The sequence below is a fragment of the Chiloscyllium punctatum genome, chromosome 37, assembly GCF_047496795.1.
Source record: "Chiloscyllium punctatum isolate Juve2018m chromosome 37, sChiPun1.3, whole genome shotgun sequence".
Taxonomy (NCBI): domain Eukaryota; kingdom Metazoa; phylum Chordata; class Chondrichthyes; order Orectolobiformes; family Hemiscylliidae; genus Chiloscyllium; species Chiloscyllium punctatum.
The window spans coordinates 10,611,542-10,635,268 of NC_092775.1; the positions used below are offsets into that span (position 1 = coordinate 10,611,542).

The 23,727-nt window shown below is 43.1% G+C and overlaps 1 protein-coding gene across 1 annotated transcript in view; it reads right to left on the reverse strand.

Annotated features, from left to right (window-relative positions):
- Nucleotides 1–23,727, reverse strand: part of pnp4a (purine nucleoside phosphorylase 4a) — a 162,113-nt gene that overhangs the window by 105,847 nt on the left and 32,539 nt on the right. The window contains exon 2 of the mRNA XM_072556245.1: nucleotides 20,290–20,332. Within this exon, the coding sequence (XP_072412346.1) occupies nucleotides 20,290–20,321 (32 nt within the window). The 5' untranslated portion in view covers nucleotides 20,322–20,332. The remainder of the gene's footprint in view (nucleotides 1–20,289; nucleotides 20,333–23,727) is intronic.

Consider the following 23,727-nt stretch of genomic DNA (forward strand, 5'->3'; position numbering starts at 1 on the left):
TGCAGGGAATCTAATCTAATCTAAAAACACGTTGCCATGGTGACAGCTGTTCATCTTGTCACCTGGGGGCAACTTTCCTGCGTCTTGTGTGTAGAGGCTTTTCCTTTGACGGCAGCTTCTATTCTAAAGTCCCAGCCTGACAAGAAGTGAGGGCACTCACAGTCGAATAGCCTGAACGCGGTCACTGCTTGCCCTCCGACGCGAAGTGTGACCGCAAGGGATAGCAAACGTCTGTGGAAAAATTCCGGGCCTGATTTTAACTTGCGCAAAAAGCCGCGCATTCAAAGCTGCATTCGGTGAGTAGGTGGGAGGCAGCAACACACTGTCCCCCAACTTCCTGGGGGAACTACTGGGGGAGTTACCAGGCAGCTGGAACCACACACGGCATGGCAGCTTAGAAAGGGGGATGGAGACAGGAGAAAAGTGAGGAAAGAGAGTGCGGGTTAGCCACGCCGAGAGAGAGATTACTTGCTATTTCTAAATATGTATTTTAAGAAAAAATAAATTCCTAGGATAGGGGTAACGATGGTAAAGCTGATGTTTTTTGCATTTCTCCTATAGCCTTTGAGAAGGTGATGGTGAGCTAATGTCTTCAGCTGGCCAAGTGTGGCAAGTAGACCCACATTGCCCGGTCGGGAAGGATTTTTGGATTTTGACCCAGCGACAGTGAAGGAACAATGATGTATTTCTGAAATAACTGCTCAGAGGCTGATATCCCATCACCAAGTCACCCTTTATTGACCCCATGCACAGTACATAGGCTCTAACCCTGACCAGGTCAGAGCCAGTCCCTGGACTGAAGAGATTGTGTCTGCATTTCCTGTCAACCAGGACTCCCTGATTGGCCCAGGATAACACTCAATCAGGAATCTCATAGTCAAGGAGACCCACCTGACCCTCATTCCAATCACTACAACATTTCCAAATCAGGATGGTGAGTGGCTTGGAGGGGAACTTGCAGGGCATGATGTTCTCTTCCATTTGCAGCCCTTGTCTTTCTAGACAGTAAAGGTTATGGTATTGGAAGGTGCTGTCAAATGCAGCTTGGAAAGCTATTGCACTGTATCTTGTAGATGGTACACACAGCTGCCACTGTGTTTCAGAGGTGGAGGAACTTTTTTTTTAAGTGGTGAGCTGGAATCCAATAAAGGAGGCTGCTTTCTCTCAGTTGGTGTCATGGTTCTTGAGTCTCATTGGAGCTGCACCCATCCAGGCTGGTGGGGAGTATTCCATCACACTCCTGACTTGTGCCCTGTAAATGGTGGGATAGGTTTTGGGGAGTCAGGAGGTGAGTTACTTGCCGCCGAATGTCTAGCCTCTGACCTGCTGTTATAGCCATTGTACTTATATGATAAATCCAGTTCAGTTTATAGTTAAAGATGACCCTCAGGAAGTTGATAGCAGAGGTTTAATCATGGTGATGCTGTTGAGCATCAATGGACCAGTGACCTTTTGTTGGAGTCAAAATTAGAGTGGTGCTAGAAAAGCTCAGCAGGTCAGGCAGCATCCGAGGAACAGGAAAATCGATGCTTCAGGCAAAAGGCTTCCCAAAACGTCGATTTTTCTGCTCCTCGGATGCTGCCTGACCTGCTGTGCTTTTCCAGCAGCACTCTAATCTTGACTCTGATCTCCAGCATCTGCAGTCCTCACTTTCACCTAGACCTCTTGTTGGAGCCAGGCATTGCCTATCCCTGGTGCAACCAAAGATGCATGTGCCACTTGTCATCTGAAGCCCTGACATTGTCCAGGTCTTACTGCGCAAGTATGCAGACTGTTTCATTACTGAGGAGTCGCAAATGGTGGTGAACATACCCACGTCTGACTTTGTGATGGAGTGAAGGTCATTGATGAAGCAGCTGAAGAGGGTTGGGCTGAGGCAGTACTCCTGAGGAACTCCTGCAGAGATGTCCAGTAGCTGAGATGACTGACCTCAGGCTGAAGAATGATGAACTGAGGCAGTGCCGTTATGCAGGGTGAAGGAGCTGGATCCAGGGCCTTGTGTTTCCTATTGGCGTTGAAGGTGGCTTGGCCAGTTGTTTCATGTGTAACAGTACTCTGCGACCATGGTGTGTCAGTGACTGGGGAATGTTTAAAGGGGTTTCTGGTGTTCTCAGAATGAATGGGCCTCAGCAACAACCATTGTTTGGCCATAGTAATTATTTTATTTGAAATATAAATGTAATTTTATATTCTTCCCAATTTCACATTAGTTTCCCAGAAGATAAATCATAATACTTGGAAATGCATGGACTGGATTTGGAATTATAGAAGAACAGCACCTCTTATTCTCCAGTTTCACTCTCAGTGTGATCCTGACAACATTTCAACCAAAGTACAGGGGCAGCTTGCTCTCATTTCCTAGCTAATCATTGGCCTTGAGAATCAGTAGGTTCTGAAGTGATTCTTCCTCTGTCCATTTGTTGTAGTTGGGCTTGACCCTGGTTCTGGGATTTGGACTGTGCTCTGAGTGTCAATGTTACTCCTTCCCACACCCTGATGGCACAGGAGGGAGCTATGAAACAGCCACTACAGAGGTCTCTGCATAACGTTATACCCTCGCTTTACAAGCATTTATATAACTGTGTGTCTTGTGATTTCTGTAGTCTCTGCCAATCCCACAACCCTGCAGGATCTCTTCACATCTCCCAAATGTGGCCTTGTGTGGACCTTGATCCTCCTTACTCCATTATTTGTGACCCTGCTTTCAACTGCCTGAGCTCTGCCATTTCCTCCTCACCTCTCAGATGCTCCTTAAAAACAGACCACTTTGATAGTCTTTGGTTCACATTTAGAGTCATAGAGCCATAGAGATGTACAGCACGGAAACAGACCCTTCGGTCTAACCCATCCATACCGACCAGATATCCCAACCCAACTTAGTCACACCTGCCAGCACCCGGCCCATATCCCTCCAAACCCTTCCTAATCATATCCCCATCCAAATGCCTCTTAAATGTTGTAATTGTACCAGCCTCCACCACATCCTCTGGTAGCTCATTCCACACACGTACCACCCTCTGAGTGAAAAGGTTGCCCTGTAGGTTTCTTTTATATCTTTCCCCTCTCACGCTAAACCTATGCCCTCTCGTTCTGGACTCCCCAATCCTAGGGAAAAGACTTTGCCTATTTACCCTATCCATGCCCCTCATAATTTTGTAAACCTCTATAAGGTCACCCCTCAGTCTCTGATGCTCCAGGGAAAACAGCCCCAGCCTGTTCAGCCTCTCCCTATAGCACAAATTCACCCCTGGCAACATCCTTGTAAATCTTTTCTGAACCCTTTCAAGTTTCACAACATCTTTCCGATAGGAAGGAGACCAGAATTGCATGCAATATTCCAACAGTGGCCTAACCAATGTCCTGTAAAGCCGCAACATGACTTCCCAACTCCTGTACTCAATACTCTGACCAATAAAGGAAAGCATACCAAACACCTTCTTCACTATCCTATCTACCTGCGACTCCACTTTCAAGGAGCTATGAACCTGCACTCCAAGGTCTCTTTGTTCAGCAACACTCCCTAGGACCTTACCATTAATTATATAAGTCCTGCTAAGATTTGCTTTACCAAAATGCAGCACCTCACATTTATCTGAATTAAATTCCATCTGCCACTTCTCAGCCCATTGGCCCATCTGGTCAAGATCCTGTTGTAATCTGAGGTAACACCCTTCGCTGTCCACTACACCTCCAATTTTGGTGTTATCTGAAGCCTACTAACTATACCTCTTATGCTCGCATCCAAATCATTTATGTAAATGACAAAAAGTAGATGAGCCAGCACCGATCCTTGTGACACTCCACTGGTCACAGGCCTCCAGTCTGAAAAACAACCCTCCATCACCACCCTCTGTCTTCTACCTTTGAGCCAGTCTGTATCCAAATGGCTAGTTCTCCCTTTATTCCATGAGATCTCACCTTGCTGATCAGTCTCCCATGGGGAACCTTGTCGAATGCCTTACTGAAGTCCATATAGATCACATCTACTGCTCTGCCCTCATCAATCTTCTTTGTTACTTGTTCAAAAAACTCAATCAAGTTTGTGAGACATGATTTCCCATGCACAAAACCGTGTTGACTATCCCTAATCAGTCCTTGACTTTTCAAATACATGTACATTTCTAATGTATCCTTAAAAGGCTCAGTGTCAATTTTCTTCTAATTAAGTAAAGTGGATTATTTCCCATTTTTTGCTATGTTTTATACTAATGGACCAGGTGAACTGATGGAAGGCATTGAATTTGGATTAATGCTGGATTAAACAGTTTTTCTTTACCACGGGTTCAAAAGGAACTTTTTATGCAGCTTCTTGAAAATTAGGCTGAAAGTTTATTATGGTATGTGATCCAGCTGTTGATTGCAGAAAGTCAAATGACTTTGGGATAGTAGCTAAGAAAACCTTTTAGGGAGATAAGAAATGGGGTTTAATGTCCTTAATTGCTGGAAAGGTTGCCTTTGGAAGAGATTCTGGGATCCCTGTGGTGATTGTTGCTTAGCAACTACTTCTAGCATTAATTTCTGTTTCACAAACTTATGGAATTACAATAAAGAAGTCCTCTAAAAGTGCATTAAGGCTGCCAGTCTCTGTTCATCCTGTCTTGGGGTAAGTACTTGATAAAGTTTCTACACTGAGGGGTGACCATAAAGAGGTTTATAAAATCATGAGGGTCATGGATAGAGTGAATAGCCAAGGTCTTTCCCCCAGAGTAGAGGAGTCCAAAACTAGAGGGCATAGGTTTAGGGTGAGAGGGAAAAGATTTAAAATGTATCTGATGGGCAATTTTTCCACGCAGAGAGTGGTATGTGTATGGAATGAGCTGCCAGAAGAAGTGATGGAGGCTGGCATAATTTCAGTTTGGGACTAGATTAAGTTGAATATCTGGTCAGCATGGATGGGTTGGACTAAAGAGTCTGTTTCTGTGCTGTACATCTCTTTGACACTATGACCTCAGCATTTTGACCATTTTGTAAACCTTGAAGAGCTGCACTATGAATAACTACCCAAAGATTTGGATCCAGCTTGATTTCTATATGAACTGAAGCCTTGGTTGGAGGATCTTACATTGGGCTATGGTGGTCAGTGAGTGATTTAATCAACAAGAAACCTGGGGGACTGAAAGAATAAATGGAATTCCATCTTTTGCTTTCAGACCACTAGCTAATAAAAGTGTTTGCATTTTGCCTTTCTTAAAATACTACCTTTCCTGAGTCGTTTTTGTTTTTTGTGCTGTGTGTATGTGTCTGTTTGAGGATTAAAGGGGATTACAGTTTTAATTCCAGGTTATATCCCAGATATTCTCCAGCTTTGCCATTTGTTTTTGGAGAGGAGTTATGTTTTTTGGTAAACCCATTACTTGGATTTTATTAAAGAAGCCAGGTAACAGTCTCTTTTGGTTCAGATAGCAGTAAAACTGAGAAACAATTGGCTATTTTGGTTTTTGTAAGGAGATATTTATGTTAATAGTGTAACGTGATGGGGCCTGAATATCAGGATACTCCTTACAAAGTCAAAAATATACTTCACATTGACCTTTCCAGTCAAACTACAGAAGGATATGGATGCAAGTCAAGTAATTGTAGCAGTGATACAGATCAACTATGAGTGATGGAGTGGTTGAATGGCTTTCTTTTGTTTCTATGCTGGAGGCCATATATAAATGCAAATTTGGTTAATTCTTGTCGTGCCCCAACTGAAAATGGAAAAAAAAGTCACAGAATATAATTGCCAATTTGCGGGTTAGAAAAAGCAACATGTTTGTTCAAATAATGTTTTGGAAGCAGAATTTACATCGAACGAGCTCAGACTTTGTAAAAAAAAAGCCTGACAGAAAGAGGACTGCTTTTACTTCTCCATTAGGCACATATCATTTTAAATCAGAGTGACTGAATGAGGCTTGTTTTGAAACGGATTAAAGATTGCACTGTGGAAGTTTGCTCGAGTTAGATAATGACACTCTCACTAACTGACAGCATGGATTAAGCCGCTCGATGGCAGACTGCTGTTGGAGGGTTGTTAATGGGATCCCCGCTGTTTTGCAAGGCCTGGCTTTGGGGTCGTGTGTGGGTAAGCACTCAGTGGGGGTGGATGGGAGGCCCCTGCTGCTGTCACTCCTCACACAGCACAATCCTCCGTTGTCCTTTCTGCACTGATGCAGGCGAATGGGTGGCTGGAGGCCGTGATAAAGCCTTCAACTGTGAACGGGATGCCATGTTGCGAAGTTTACTCAATGCTCTCTGCCATTATCACGGTCAGGCATCCGTTCCTTAAAGGCACATGGTGCAAAGACCACACCGAATTGGGCTGGCTTTTTTAAACCACAGTCAGAATCCCCTTTAAAGTCTTTGTCACTTGTCCTATTGATTGATTTTTGAGAAAATAAGCAATGACCGTCAATAAATCTCTGGGTTTGCTTGGGCCAGTGCATAATGTTGTTGAATGACTGCCTTGACTGAACCAGTGTCATTGATTGCAATTGGTATCCTCAGAATAACAGGAGCAGAAGACAGTCTGTCCTTTAACTCTGTGCTAGCAATCTTGGTAATGTTAATTTGGACTGCAGCTCCATTCACAGTTCAATGTTCCTCAATCCAGCAAAACCTATCAATTGCTCCCAGTCTTGGTACAGTGGTTAGCACTGCCACCTCACAGCACCAGGGACCTGGGTTCAATTCCAGCCTCAGGTTACTGACTGCGTGGAGTTTGCACATTCTCCCTGTGTCTGTGTGGGTTTCCTCCGGGTGCTCCGATTTCCTCCCACAGTCCAAAGATGTGCAGGGTTGGCAGATTAGCCATGGGGAAATGCAGGATTACAGAGATGGGGTTGTGGGTCAGTGAGAATGCTCTTTGTGTGGACTCTTTGGGCTGAATGGCCTGCTTCCATATTGGAGGGATTCTGTGAGTTGGTTTCAATCTCTCCGTCATCGAGGGGCAGGGAGAGAAAGGATGAACATTGACACCTACTATTTCCAGGCCCTTAATCCCACCAGCTCCTCCCACTGTCTTGCATACAGTGACCAGTACAGCACAGAATTAGCCTATTCAGCCCATTGAGTTCATTCCAAGAGAAATTGAGTGAATCTGGACTGAGAAAATGAACCAATAACTGGACCCAAGCTGGTTCTTACTCTTTTGCCTCTGTTTCGCCAAGTATTTATCCAATTTCCTTTAGATTTAGAATCAGAATCTCAACATCAGGGGAGGACTGCACTCCAAATGGTAGCCACTCTTCATGTAAAAGTTGCTTCTCATGTTGCTTGTGGTTCTTTAGCCAATTAACTTAAACAAAGTTGACCATTTGATTATCACTTTTTCTACGACTGGAAACAACTTCTAGTTATTCTGTTTCAAGCCTTTAATAACTTTACACCCGCCAACAAAATTCTCAGGACTAGATTAGATTCCCTACAGTGTGGAGACAGGCCCTTCTGCCAAACCAGTCCACACCGACCCTCCGAAGAGTAACCCACCGAGATCCATTTCCCTCTGACTAATGCACCTAGCACTATGGGCAATTGAGCATGGCTAATTCACCTGACCTGCACATCTTTGGACTGTGGGAGGAAACTGGAGCACCCGAAGGAAACCCACACAGACACAGGGAGAACGTGCAAACTCCTTACAGACAGTTGCCCGAGGCTGGAATCAAACCTGGGACCCTGGTGTTGTGAGGCAGCAGTGCTCACCACTGAGCCACCGTGCCGCCCTTCACACTAAGGACAGCAATCCTCAGTTCCTCTGAAATTCCACATCTTTGGAGATGTTCTAGTAAATATCTTCCGAATCCTCAATATCTCTCTGGTCCCCAGTTTTGGAACCATAGTCACAGTGGGATTAAGATATATTATATAGGTTCTGCAAACAGCCTCTGCTTTTTACTCTGTACCTCAATCAATAAAGAGCATTGAGAGTTCAGGTTTCAGTATGAGACACTTTCTAACCATGACTTTATCAGACACTTACATGCAGTTTGCAAACAGCTATGAACCAGACACTATTTCAAAATTGTTTCAAATTTTCCAAAGGGTTACTTTTTGACTTTTAGGGGCTCTTTTCTCATTCTCACAAACCTATTTATCAGGTTATGTGGTAATAATATCTTTAGTAATGCTGTTAACATAATTTAAACTCCCAAAAGCAGAATTAGAAGAATTCATCACTGTCTTTCAATTATCAACACTCCATTAAACTTAAAATCACACACAATGAAAACATTAATTTACTGAACACTGCCGCATTCAACTTGACTCAAGATGTTAAGATATAAGTTATCAATGATCGTTTTCCAAATAAATGAGACACACTTCTGCACAAAAACAACCATCTTCCTAATCACAAACTGATAAAGACACGTCTAAAATATGTCCATCGCGAATGCACAATGTTGGAACATTATTGAAGGGGAGAGCAGGCAAGGGAGACCAAATGACATATTCTGTCCCTCACTCAAATGTTTGTATATTTACACCAGGCAGTTACTATCACATTTACTGCATATCAGATCTCAAACTCAGATTTAAATTTAACAATTAGCACAATGCCTATTACAATAACAACCACTGCATTTTTCCCCATATAGTAGCTCCTGAACATTTGCAGCCTTAAGCTAGAGATTCATACAAACACATGAACATATAAACAAGGAGCAGGAATGGGCAATTCAGCCTCTTTAAGCTGCTTTGTCATCCAATATGTTCATGGGTAATCTGACTGCAACATAAAATCTGCATTCTTACCTCCCCTGTTTAACATTCTAGTTGCGCAGTTAGAGAAAGGATATTATTAAGCTGGAGAGAATTGAGAAGAGATTTACCAGGATGTTGCTGGGTATGGAAGGTTCAAGACTGGACCTTCCAGTCTTAGACTGGATAGACTGGAACTATTTTCACTGGAGTGAAGGAGGTTGAGAGGCGACCTTATAGAAGTTTATAAAATAATGATGGGTATAGATAGAGTTAACAGTAGTCGTCTTTTCCCTAGGATGGGGGATTTCAAGACTAGGGGATCACATTTTTAAGGAGATAGATTTGAAAAATATATGAGGGGCAAATATTTTACACAGAGGGTGGTTGTATGTGGAATGAATTTCCTGAAGTGATGGTGGGTGTGGGTATTGTTACAATGTTTTAAAGACATTTGGATAAGTACATGAATAGGAAAGGTTTGGTAGGATATGGGTCAGGAGCAGGTGGGAGGGATTAGTTTAGCTTGGGATTGTGTTCGGCATGGACTGGTTGGACCGAAGGGTAGAATGTAGTAATGACTGTGCCAGCAGGATTGGTGCTGGGGCCTCAATGGTTATGATTTATATTGACGATGGGACAGAGGCGTGGTTGCCAAATTTGCTGACAAGATGGAGACAGATAGGAAAACAGGTTGTGAAGAGGACACAAGGAGGTTATAAAAAGATATAAATATGTTAAGTGATTGGGCCAAACAAGCTGTATGACTATGACTATGACTATGACTTTCCCACTCTCTGACAGATACTCAAGGATTCTGCTTCTAACACCTTTTCAGGAAAAGAGTTCCAAAGACTTAAGACCCCCTTAAAGAAAAGTTTCTGTCCATTTTCTGTTTTAAACAGGTGACTCCTGATGGCTAAACATTGTCTTCTGTTTTTAGATTCTCTCGTAGGATAAAACATTCTCTCCAGATCTAGTCTGTCATGTTGCCCTTTACCCTTTTACATTCCAGGCCTAACCTGTCTAACCTGTTCTCATAAACTAACACACTCCTTCAAGGTATTACTCTGTTAAACCTTCTCTGAATCGCTTACAACACACTTACATCCATCTTTAAGTAATGAGACCAAGTTCCCTCCAAGCTACCCACCATCCTGTTTTGGAAATATAACGCCGTTTCTTCACTGTCACTGGCTCAAAGTCCTGGAGTTCCCTCCCGAAGGGTATTGTGGGTCTACTTACAGCACATGGACTTCAGCTCACCACCACTTTCTCAAGGGGTAACTAAGGACGAGAAATACACACAAGTCAGCCAGAAATGCTCGCATCCCAAGAGTGAATAATGAAATACTCTGCACAATATTCCAGATGCAATCTCACCAGTGACTGAGTATAGCCTCCTCACTTTTGTCTTCAATTTTCTCATGATAATCAATACCATTCTATTAGCTATCCTCATCTTTTCCTGTGTCTGAAAGCTAACCTTTTATGATTCTAGAACACTAAGACACCCACTGCATCTCAGAATTCTGCAAACTCTCACCATTTAAATAACACACTTCTACTTTTGTTTTTCCTGACAAAGTGTTAAAGTTTACATTTTCCACATGGTTCTCCATATCTTGACCCAATCACTTCACTATTTATATCTTTTTGTAACCTCCTTATGTCCTCTTCACAACCTGCTTTCCAATCTATCTCCACCTTGTCAGCAAAGGTGGCAATCACACCTTATGTCCCTTCGTCAATTTAAATTATAACCATTGAGGCCCCAACACCAATCCCTCTGGTACAGTCATTATTATATCCCACCAATCAGAAAAAAGACCAATTTATGCTTATTCTCTGTTTTCTAAGAACAGCCAATCTTCTATTCCTGCCAAGAAGCTATCTTGTATGGTTGGAGGTTGGTTTGCAATGTAGAGTGATACCAATAATGTGGGTTCATTCCCCACTACTGGCTGAAGTTTACACAAAGGTTCTGCCTTCTCACCCCTTACCTCATGCTTGTGACTGTCAGGTTAGTCTTGCCACTGGTTGTCTCTCTCTAATGAGAAGGTGCCTTTCTAGGCCATGGTGACTTTATCTCTTCCGCCATGAGCTTTTATTTTCTGCGATAATCTTTAATGTGACTCTTGATTAAATACCTTCTGGAAATCCAAGGACAGTGCACCCCTCAGTTCCCTTTTATCAGCAGCATGTACTACCCTAACAAAGAATTCCCGTACATTAATCAAACACGATTTCTCTATTACCACACTATATCAACTCTGACTGATTATATTGAATGTATCTCAGTGACTTGTTATAACTTCTTTAATAAATTTTCTATTAGTTAGCTGATGGTTAACAGAAGGTGCCATCTCAGCTCAGACATTGAGATGACCTTTTTGTTGGAAAACCTGAAGTTACTTTGGGAATGTGACTTAAAAGAAGTTCTGGGATTTACATATTAAAGAAACGAAACTAACAAACCCATTCTAAAAGTTGGAAGACTTAATCTAGGTTTATATTTCAGTTGCATGACACAGTAATCTATTGTTATAAATTCTGTGTCTTTTGATCGTGCTTCACAACTACCTGATGAAGGAGCAGCGCTCCGAAAGCTAGTGCCTCCAATTAAACCTGTTGGACTATACCCTGGTGTTGTGTGATTTTTAACTTTGTCCATCCCTGTCCAACACCAGCTCTTCCACACCATTTGCTATGGGCTCACCCATCTCTGGGCTCATAGCAGAAGCAGTGATGTAAAGATTGGAACAACCAGCCCTTCCACAAAGGCAAAAGGGAGGACTGCAGATGCTGGAGATTAGAGTCAAGACTGTGGTGCTGGAAAAGCACAGCAGGCCAGGCAGCTTCCAAGGAATAGGACAGTTGATGTTTCGGGCAAAAGCCCTTCATGAGGAATGAAGGGTTCATTCCTGATGAAGGGCGTTTGCCTGAAACGTTGACCCTCCTGTTCCTCAGATGCTGCCTGACCTGCTGTGCTTTTCCAGCACCACGCTCTGGAGCCCTACCACAAATCCAACCCAACTCTGGATCAGAGACATAGACAACACTTTTGTTATCATTAAGAGAACATATTTAGTCTGTGTTGTTTGAAATGCATCCTTAATTATCTGCCATTGCTCCTTTACTGACCTATCATTTAATCTAAATTACCAATTCACTTTAACTAGTTCTGCTTTCATACCCTTATTTAAGTTTTAAAGATTTGACTCAAACCCACTTGTTACTCCCTTAAACTTGTAGAAGAACAGAAAAATTTATGTTATGATTACTGATAAATAGGGGTGCTTTCACCATGAGATCATTAAGCCTATCTAGTAAAGCTAGTACAGCCTAATCTCTGGTCAGTCCCAGAACATGAGGTTTTAGGTAACAATGCCAAATTCCTCTCTAAGCTACCTTTTCCAATCTGACTTTTCCAGGCTATATGTGGAATCTCCCATGATTATCAACGTGCCTTTCTGAAAACATCTAATTATTTTTTACTTTATTTATTATTGGTTACTGATAGGGGGCATGCACACCTCTGCCACAAGTGACCTCTTGTCTATATAATTTCTTATTGCTATCCAAATAATTTCCACGTCTTGGATTCCCGAATGTAATTCACCCCTCTCTGTTGAGATAGTGCCATCATTGACCAACAGACCCATTCCCAACCCACCTTTCCCTGTCATTCTTAAATATCCTGTCCATCAACGATTCAGGTGTCAATCCATTAAACCCTGCAGCCATGTCTCTGCAATGGCGACCAGGTTGGTCTTATTCATTAATATTTACACTCTCAGCTCAAATGTTTTGCTTGAAATGTATTCAGCCACAGAGCCTTTATTTTTATCTTTTTATTCTTTTTGGAAATTCTAGATATTCTTAAAACTTATCCAAAAAAAACCCCTGGCGTGTCCAATTGTGCACCATTTCAACAGTACTGCAGCAGGAGAGTGTAACCTAGATTTTCATCCTTATTTCTCTGATGTGGGACTTGAACCTGGAACCTGCTGAGAGACACCACTGACACACATTTCTTCTTTAAGTCTGAAAGTTAAAAGTTTTCGTTATTTTGCCATCAGCCGTGCACACACCAGGCGCAACACGCTTATGAAGCTTCACTCAGGGAAGCTTTTCAATTTTTAATGCGACTTATAACAGATGACATAAAAATCCATTAAAAGAAACAGAAAACATTGAGCAAGTCTCAGTGTGAATACATTTAGAGGAAGTTCAATAAAAGTGCAATAAAAGGCAAGGTGAATAATTTCCATTCCTATTGAGCCTGAAACGTTCCTGATGTTAGAACGTTCCCTGAAACAGGCTTAATTGAGAATCAAGGATATGGCCACATATTTGCCAGAGAGACATTTAGGTGCAGGGGAAAGTCTTGATAGATGGGAGCATCCATCAATAGGCAACTATCTCAGAATGGTTGCTGAGTCAAGGATCATGACAAGGCTGGGGCTGGCAGGAGAGTGGGTTGACATCACAAACTGGTGAGTTGTAATCTCATCGAATGGCAGTACAGACTTGAGGGGCCCAATGGTCTCACCTTGTTCCAAAAAATATCTATGTCTCTATGGTCACTGACAAACAGCTGGGTCCATTTCTAGGTAAAAGCAAGGGCTGCAGATGCTGGAAACCAGATTCTAGATTAGAATGGTGCTGGAAAAGCACAGCAGTTCAGGCAACATCCGAAGAGCAGGAAAAATCGATGTTTTGGGCAAAAGCCCTTCATCAGGAATGAGGCAGAGTGCCTGCAGGGTGGAGAGATAAATGAGAGGAGGGTGGGGGTGGGGATGGAGGTGATAGGTCAGAGAGGATGGTGGAGAGGATAGTTGGAAAGGATGTTAGGCAGGTAGGACAAGTCATGGGGACAGTGCTGATCTGGAAGTTTGGAGCTGGGGTGAGGTGGGGGAAGGAGAAATGAGGAAACTGTTGAAGTCCACATTGATGCCCTGGGGTTGAGGTGTTCCGAGGTGGAAGATGAGGCGTTCTTCCTTCTGGCATCGGGTGGTGAAGGAGGCCCAGGACCTCCATGTCCTCGGCTGAGTGGGAGGGGGAGTTGAAATGTTGGACCACAGGGCTGTGTGGTTGATTGGTGCGGGTGTCCCAGAGACGTTCCCTCAAAGCGCTCTGCTAGGAGGCGTCCAGTCTCCCCAATGTAGAGGAGACCATATTGGGAGCAACGGATCCATTTCTAGTTAGGGCAGGGGTATCTTGGGGTATTTCTTGTCGTCTCTACATAACATTAATAAAAGACAGAGTGGTCTCCTCATGCTGGTTTTAATCACGTTAAGTGGTTGGAATATTTTTCCAGCTTCTCCCTAATTGCCTGGGTTTTTAATCGGTTTTCTCAGCCTCCCAAGCAATTGCATGTTGAATCGGAGGGTGTCCATATTACAATGCACAAAGTGTGGTATCTATACAGAGCACAGGCTGAAATCAATCAGTTCATTATTTCCTCTATCATATTTGTGCCTCATACTTCATCTCACTCAATGTTTCCTCCAAATTATCCCCTGAATCCAAGAGAGCTCCGTGTGTTTGAAACTTCCTTCCAATGGCTCCATTTAAGATAATATTTGGAGAGGATAGAGACTTGCAAAAGATACTTTGTTTTGAAGTTTGTTTCTAAAGTTTAAACTAAGTGTAGAAGTGGAATCAGGCTGTAGGTGTCAGTAGAGGCAAAGACCTGTGTCCAAAGCCAAAGCCCACAATGGAATTTATACGTTCACCTTGGTCTAAAACCAAAAGGTCTGGTTATAAGTATAGATATTTACATTATAAATAACAAGGAAGCTCAGTATATTTATTGAGCAACTCTGTAGATTATAAAACTTTAGTGTGTCCCCATTTCAATAAGGTAAATGCCAATCAGCTCATTGAGAAGCGTTGAATCCTTACTGTGTGGAGGTAGGCTATTTGGCCCATCGAGTTTGCACTGACCCTCCGAAGAGCATCCCATCCAGACCCAACCCCTACTTGATAACCCTGCATTTTCCATGGCCAATCCACCTTAACCTGCACGTCTATGAACTGTGGGAGGACACCCACACAGGCATGGGGAAAATGTGCAAACTCCATACGGACAGCTGCCCAAGACTGGAATCGAACTCGGGTCCCTGGTGCTGTGAGGCAGCATAAATCAGCCCTGTCCATGCACGTTACTGTCGATTTGGAGGTGCCAGTGTTGGACTGGAGTGTACAAAGTTAAAAATCACACAAAACCAGGTTATAGTCCAACAGGTTTAATTGTAAGCACTAGCGTTCAGAGTGCTGCTCCTTCCTCAGGTGGTTGTGGAGGATATAGTTGTAAGACTCAGAATTTATAGCAAAAGTTCATAGTGTGATGTAACTGAAATTCCTGCTTTCCTGCATTTCTGAAGAGTGAAACTAACATGGTCATTCTAACAGATGAGAGACTTAACAAACAATCAAGGTATTTTTCAATGTGTAATTTCAGTTACATCACACTGTAAACCTTTGTTATAAATTCTGTGTCTTACAACTGTGTACTTCACAAACACCAGATGAAGAAGCAGCGCTCTGAAAGCTAGTGCTTCCAATTAAACCTGTTGGACTATAACCCGGTGTTGTGTAATTTTTAACTTATTACTGTCGAGACTGTCATCAAAACTGTCTGACTTATAAAAATTCCTGAGCAAAGTGGTTAACCCCTTATGGGAAGTTCATTTATATCGCATCTTTTAATGCAAGAAGAGGCTTTCTGACCCTGAGTGAAACCCAGTACAGCGGTTTAACCTGAAGTGGACTTCACTGGTGCTGTCAGCATTTGTTTTTAACCCTTGCCCAGATGTGGCCATCTCTGTCTAGCCATTGCTAATTACCCAGAGTTAGGAGTTAACCACATTACACTGGTCACATTAGTGTCACATGTAGAGGTATAGTCAGCAGTATTCCTTCTGTAAAGAAGATGGGTGAATCAAATGGCTCCCCCACTCCATCATGCCATGGCCATCACTAGACTCAATTGCAGCCTATCAATTCAATTGAAATCCTGCCATCGACCATCACAAGGTTTGAACCCAGGTCCACCAGAACATTGGCTGGGTCTGCAGATTAACACTTTAGGGATAATACCACAAAGCCATCACATCCCATAGTTTGCCTTGCAGAGGTAGTGCAGTCAGTAGGATACCTGGTGTAGGGATGGAGCCATTTTTGACACATTTTGAAATTGTGCCTTTTGAAGGGGCGTTTAAAGGGGACAGTGTTCCCACCTCTCTTTTCCCCTGTCCGTTAAAGCGATAGAGGTCATGGATTGAAAACATGCTGTCAGGAAAGTGTTAGTGAGTTGCTGGAATGCACCTTCCATCAATAATGAACAAAGCAAATGTTTAAGGTGATGGTTTATGTATAAATCAAGCAGGTTGCTCATTCGTGGGAGATATTGAGCTTGTTGAGTGTCAGAATCTTAGAATCTATACAGTGTGGAAGGAGGCCATTTGGATCATCAAGTCTGCAGTCTGCAACTGCGTTATTGTGTGAGCAAATGGGCAATGAGCCACCATGTTCATGACTGGTGTCTTTGACCTGCTGTTACAGTCATAGAATTTACATTATTAATCCAATTCAATTGTTGGTCAAAAATTGCTTCCAATCAACCTGTTCAGACATGTTATGATATACCTCCATAGCAGGTGGGACCAATGCAGAACCTCTGGCCCAGATATAGGTCACTACCACTGTCCATATGACCTCCTCCAGTTTCTAGTCAACTGTAATCTCAGTGATGTTGATTGTGTTCGGATTCGGTGGTGGGAATGTTATGGGCTGTCAGGGAGAACTGGTGAAATTCTCTCCAGTTGGAAATGGTTACTGGCTGGCAATTTTGGGGAGTGAATGCTGTAAAGACATTTTATTTGCTCGGTTTTGGACTGTGGATTTTTATTTTAAAAAAGAAAGGTACTGCTTTATACCAAGGAAAAGATGAATAGATGAATGTGATTTATTCCTATTTATTGGAGCATTTTCTGAGTTGTGTGCAATGTTGCATTTTCCAGGAATAGTGAGAACAAAAGCAGGTACCATGGTGCCATTGGGTTCTGAACGAAAGGACAATTGCTTGGCGTCAATGTTTGGATTCCCTCCTGACCAGTTGACCATAGATTGTGTGCGGCCAGTGCAGCAGAGAACCACTAACCTTCAAAGAGAAAGCATCAAAAAACTCTGTCTCTCTCTCTCTCTCGTGTTGACTCCAGTAACTAACTGTCTTCCATTTACCTTTTTATGCACATCACTGTCAAAAGAGGAGTAACTGCCTTTATATTAGATTCCCTACAGTGTGGAAACAGGCCTTTTGGCCCAACTAGTCCACACCGACCCTCCAAAGAGCAACCCACCCAGACCTGTTTCCCCTCTGACTAATGCTACAGGTAATTTAGCATGGCCAATCCACCTGCCCTACACAAGTTTGGGATTGTGGGAGGGGACCAGAGCAGCCCCACAGAGAATGTGCAAACTCCACACAGACAGTCACCCAAGGCTGGAATCGAACCTGGGACCCTGGTGCTGTGAGGCAGCAGTGCCAACCACTGAGCCACCATGCCACCCTTTAAAGGCAATTGAAAAACAAATTCTCAGTTAGTGAGAGCATTAATATGCAAACAAGCTCATCTGAAAAGAATTAAAAGGAATTGGAAGGAAGAGAAAGAAAGCAGCTGATTGATTCCTATAGTCTAGAGCAGTGCCAATGGGATGAATTTCCATGATTGTTTTTCTCCCCTTTTTCCATCTTTAATATCCATGTCTTGACTGTTTTTATCTGTGTGTGAAGGGGAGGTGATTGTGAGGAGAATTTAAAAAGTGTGGAATTTAAGTTGTAGAGTTTTACATTGGAAATTCTCATTCCAGCTTGCCATGTGGAGAGATTACCTGGTAATAGCAGCAGCAGCGTGTACTAACGACGCGATACGCTGTAGAAATTCACCAAAGATTCTTATAAGACACCTTCCAAATCCACAACCACTTCCATCTAGAAGGACAAGGGTAGCAGATATATGGAAATTCTGTCACCCTCAACCCACCCCACCCCCCTCTAAGCCACCCACCATCCTGACTTGGAAATATATCACTGTTCCTCCAGTGTCACTGGGTCAAAATCTTAGAATTGCCTCCCTGAGGGCATTGGGGTCTATCTGCAGCATATGGACTGCAGCAGTGTAAGAAGGCAGCTCACCTCAACCTTCTCAAGGACATCTAGGAACGAGCAAAAACATTGGCCCTGCCAATGATGCGCATGCTCCACAACTGAATAAGAAGGGGAGTTATGAATGGTCAAAATATTAAGACTTCTCTTATGCTTGAATATATGGGTCCTATTTCTTTTCAGGCAGATTCTGTGTATAGCTAGTGGGTATGTAGAGTAATTTCATGGCCTAGATGGATTTTGTTTTGGAACCTGTCAATGTAAACCTTGAAGGAAGCTTCTGGAGGAACAGGATACGACAATGCTATGTCTTGATTTCTGTGTTTAACCGCGCAGGTACAGATAATTGAAGCTGCTGCCTGACTTTCACCATGATAGTGGTGAGTGTCAATGGCCACACTGATATTTCCATACAAAGGCTGGACCTGGGGAGAAGGACAATGTAAAATTTCATTTCAGCCTTGTTGGGGAGGCCAACATGGTGCCACTGTGCCAGTATGCCAGAACCCCAGGCCAATGTTCTGAGGACCTGGGCACAATGGCAGATAGTGATATTTGAATTCAATAAACTTCTGGGATTAAAAAGCCAATCTAATAGTGACCATGTAACCATCGCTCTGTCTGAAAGCCCCATGAGGGAAGGAAATCCACGATCCTTACCTAGAAAAGTCTACACGTGACTTCAGAACCACAGCACTGTGGTTGACACTTAACTGCCCTCCAGACAATAAATGCTGACCTAGCCAGAGACACTCACATCCCATGAGTAAGTAAAAACAAATCTAATTGAATGGCAGAACAGGATTGAGAGGCTGAATGGCCTGCTGCTGTTCCAGTGTTCACTGGTGTGTTTGGAGTGAAGAGTGTGTGAATGTATGGATACTGGAGGATGAACAAATATTCCAAGAGATGTTTACTGTTATGCTGCCTGTTTGGAGCAAGTATAAGAAGATATAAGAGAGGTGTGGTGTAAATATTGTCTTTATCACAAGAAATTCGCAATCTCTGAAGACTGTCTGAGTTGATGAATCATGTCTTTCTTCAGTGCTATTCCCTGAAAATGAATGTTCCTTCACTAATTAGGCAACATATTTTTGACTCGTTAATCAGAACTTTGCTTGTCCTCTAGTTTGAGATAACTGGGATAATTAGTCTGCAGGAGATTACATCATCCTGTCTGCCCACTCCCTCAATTTCAAAATAATTTAGTTTAAAGTTAATCTAGGTATGAGGCTGGACACAGCATTGGCACTTTGTGCCCTGCAGCAGGAGATCATACGTTTAATTCCTGCTGCAGTGAGGGGAGTGCTTAATCATGGCTGTACACTACTGAGGGAGAGCTGCACTGTCAGCACGTGCTGTCTTTCAGGGTGTGATGCTAATCTGAGGTCCCTTGTGCAGAGTGAAGGGACTTGTACCTTTGTTCTGCGAATAGCCAATGGCCATGTGCAAAGGGAGTGATAGCAAAGTGATGTCCGATCACCTGTGACTTTGGGGCTCCAGATGAAATGTCCCTCTCTGAGCACCATCTGTGCAGAGATATGGTTAATTCAGCCTGTCGCTGATGTCATGATTCCCTGGGGGTAGCACGCTGGAAATCAAGCCCCTATGGTGCCACCGCAAGAAATTACAGAGAGTTGTGAATACAGCCCAGTCCACCAGACAAACCAGACTTGCTTCCATTGGCTCTATCTACACGTCCCACTGCCTTGGGAAAGCAGACTGTGATGCTGAACTTTTTTATTTCTGTAATTAAGATCTTGAACCTAAGATGGCACCATGTGGCGACATTATACACATTTTACTGTACTCTTACATTTGAAAACATGTGACAATAGGAATCGAAATCTAAATCTAAAAACCTAACAATAAAAGACCCCTCCCATCTCAGTTACACTCTCTTTCACCCTCTTCCGTCAGACAGAAGATGCAAAAGTTTGACTTAAGAACAGCTTCTTCCCCGCTGCTATCAGACTTATGAAAGGACCTCTCCATATCAGAGTTGATCTTTCCCTGCACCTTCTCTGTAGCTGTAACACTTTATTCTGCTTTCTATTCTAACCTGATGTACTTATGTAAGGTATGATTTGTCTGGTTAGCATGCAAAACAATACTTTTCACTGCATCTCTGCACAACCACCTGATGAAGGAGCAGTGCTCCGAAAGCTAGTGCTTCCAAATAAACCTGTTGGACAATAACCTGGTGTTGTGTGATTTTTAACTTTTCATTTTTGTGCTTTTTAAAACTGAAATGGGCTGAAATTAGAACAAACTGTTAAAGACTAATGTTTTGAAAGGATTGCTACATGTATAGAAGCAAGTAGCCTGACTCCCATGGCAAGATTGTGTAAACAGTTGTTTGTACAAACAGCAATAGAAAGGTTATCACAAAATTTAAAGATTTTAAAGTAATCAAACAAAATTCCTCAAGTTACCTGAATTCCAGACCCAGGTTTGTAGAAAACATGTCCCGGGTTTCTGTAGGTAAATAAGAATTGTTATTTGTTACAAACAATTTGACTCTAGCTACGGGCAGTTACAAATCATTGGCACGTGGCACAACAAATTAAAATTCTAATCTCCCTCTAAACATCCTCTCACACAGACAGGCATAGAATCCCTACAGTGTAGGAGCAGGCCATTGGGTCTGCACCAACCCTCCAAAGAGTATCCCAGCCAGACCCATTTCCCTCCAACCTTATTCCCTGCTATTCTACGCTCCCCATTACTAATCCACCTAGTCTATGCATCCATGGGCACTATGGGCAACTTAGCCCAGCCGATCCACCTAAGTATGGGAGGAATTTCACACAGATTGTCACCCAAGGGGGCAATCAAACCCGGGTTCCTGGTGCTGTGAGACAGCAGTGCTAACCACTGAGCCACCATGCTACATTGCAGGACATAGACAGATAAAAAACAACAGATACAGAGAAGACCAGTAGGGAACAACATCCAGAGAAGGATTTCATGGAATGTCAGAGGAATTCTGTTCCTGAAGCTTGCAATCCCCCTGGACTCATACATCATGTGACCATTTACAGCTGAAACAAACTAGGAAAAAAACCTGAACTGGGAGTACTGGCTAATCCCCTGCCATTATTAATCTAGACTCTTTAGCACCTCTGCCTTTACAACCTCTCTTCAAAAAAAATCAAGGACAAAATATTTCTGTATTCTTTGTTCACAAGATCTGTTGTGTTGGTGCTTCCTGATCTGCTTTCCTTTTCTAAATACTTACATTGGTTTGCAAGAGGGCTGGGGTGTCTGGTTCTATTATTAAAAGAATCTGACTTATCACTTAAAAGTCACAGCTTACATCAACTGCTGAAGGAAAGATGAACTAGTTTTCTGCAAGCTTAAAGTGAGTTTTGACTGCAGAGAACAGAGAGACAACTCATATGCTGGTACAGATCAAAGGGGGCAATCAAACCCGGGCTCCTGGTACTGTGAGGCAGCAGTGCTAATCAGTGAGCCACCGTGCTACACTGCAGGACATAGACAGATAAAAAACAACAGATACAGAGAAAACCAGGAGGGAACAACATCCAGAGAGGGATTTCAGGGAATGTCAGAGGAATTCTGTTCTTAACTCTGTGTCTTAAGCTCTGTGTCTTAAAATTAAATCCTCGTCCCAGGCTGTTCAGTTCCCTAAGAACCAATCATACAGTTATTAGTAAGTGTTTTGGACCAGGCCAGACCCCTCAAAACATTTTAAGAAGGTAGTCTAGACCCTAACTTTTTTTTTATTTTAAAGGAAAATTTGAAGTGGGTGTTCTAGGTGTGATGCAACTGGTCAAACCACTTTGCTTTAAGCAAAATAGAATTTATTTAAACACAACCTATGAAACACTAACAAAACAGAACAAGGATAATTTAACTATTGGAAAAAATAACCAACCTGATACATATCAATTACTAATTAACTGTTCCAATACAGTAACATACCGTAAACACACCCCTTAGCAAAAAGGTAAATTCAAACACAGATTCTTATAGGCAGGAGGGAACAACATCCAGAGAGGGATTTCAGGGAAAGTTAGTGGAATTCTTTTACTGAAGGTTGTAACCTCCCTGGACTCACACAACTTGTGACTGCTACAGCTAAAACAAACTAGAAAAAACCTGAACCGGGAGTACTGGCTACTCCCCTGCCATTGTTAAACTAGACACTTCAGCACCTCTGCCTTTACAACCCCTCTTCAAAAAAAAAACCAAGGACAAAACAAGCCTTTTAAAGTGACAGCATTGTCACTCAGACAAAAGGCCTTTATCATTGATAACTGGTTACTCGCTAATAGACCAATCAACGTTATGTTGCCAGCCAATTGCGATCTGAATAGAGAACCATACCGCTCCATTTCAACCGCAACCCCAATCTTCACTTGCTGCTTGTCCAAATGGCTGTTTACACAACACTTGCCACAAGTGTCAGGTTATTTGTTTTTCAACACAGGCACCAATCCTTACAAAACATAGGGTCTGAAACCATTTTTTCCTCAGCCCACAATTTTCTTTTAAAAAATTGCACCATGTCTTTACATTGTTCATTCACAAGAACGTAAAAACAAATTCATAGCATTACACGACAGTTTGACTGCTGTTTTGCCAACAACATTTTTTTTTAAATTCAAGATTTTGATTGCTGTATTCCTTCAGTGGCTCGACTTCAAAAGCAGTAATTGTGGAAAGGCTCAGCAGGTCTGGCAGCATTTGTGGAGAGACATTCTGGGCTCAGTGACCCTTCCTCAGAACTCACAGGACCCACTCAGGTTCCAGCTCTGGGACCCCTTGTAACCTTCAGTCAGGTGGCCCTCCTGCTTGTATTCCTGCCGTGGGTCACTCTGCAGTCTGCTGCCATATGTCCTGACCTCCCGCAGGTTTGGCACGCTTTGCGCTGCGCTGCATATGCAGGTAGCCTTGTCACCCTCCCAGCACGAAGCTGGAGGGCGGGGGGAGGGTGTGAACTGTCCTTGCGCAGGTGCTGGAGAGCTGCTGCAGTCAATGTGACTTAGAGTCCCCCACAGGACTAGAGAGTGTTCCAGGACTTTGACCCAGTGACAGTGATGCAACGGTGATATATTTCCAAGTCGGGATGCTGAGTGACTCGGAGGGGAACCTGCGGCTGTTGGTGGTCCCATGTGCCTGCTGCCCTTGACCTTCTGGGTGGTAGTGTTTGCAGGTTTGGTGAAAGTGAAAGCTGGCATTGTTCCAGATGAACATGGGCTGCTCTCTTGTTAAAGGGAGATGACTGGTGATGAATTTAACCTTTGGGCCACCACACCTCAGGTGAATGATGAGTTTGAGAAGGTGACCTAGACCAGTGCAAGAATTGAGCCCATACTATTAGTATCAGGCTACACTGGAAACCAACTGTTCACTCAACTAGGCTGCCAGGTGCCGAATGTCTGGAAGGTTTTGTCAAGGTCATTTGATGAGTTTCTGCAGTGCAGATTGTCGATGGTAATCCTGCTGTCATTGGCTGCCAGTGGGGAAGGCAGTGAATGCTGACAGTCATAGAGTCATAGAGGTGTACAGCATAGAAGCAGACCCTTCGGTCCAACCCGTCCATGCCGACCAGATATCCCAACCCAATCTAGTCCCACCTGCCAGCACCCGGCCCATATCCCTCCAAACCCTTCCTGTTCATATACCCATCCAAATGCCTCTTAAATGTTGCAATTGTACCAGCCTCCAACACTTCTTCTGGCAGCTCATTCCACACCCGTACCACCCTCTGCGTGAAAACGTTGCCCCTTAGGTCTCTTTTATATCTCCCTCTCACCATAAACCTATGCCCTCTCGTTCTGGACTCCCTGACTCCAGGGAAAAGACTTTGCCTATTACCCTATCCATGCCCCTCATAATTTTGT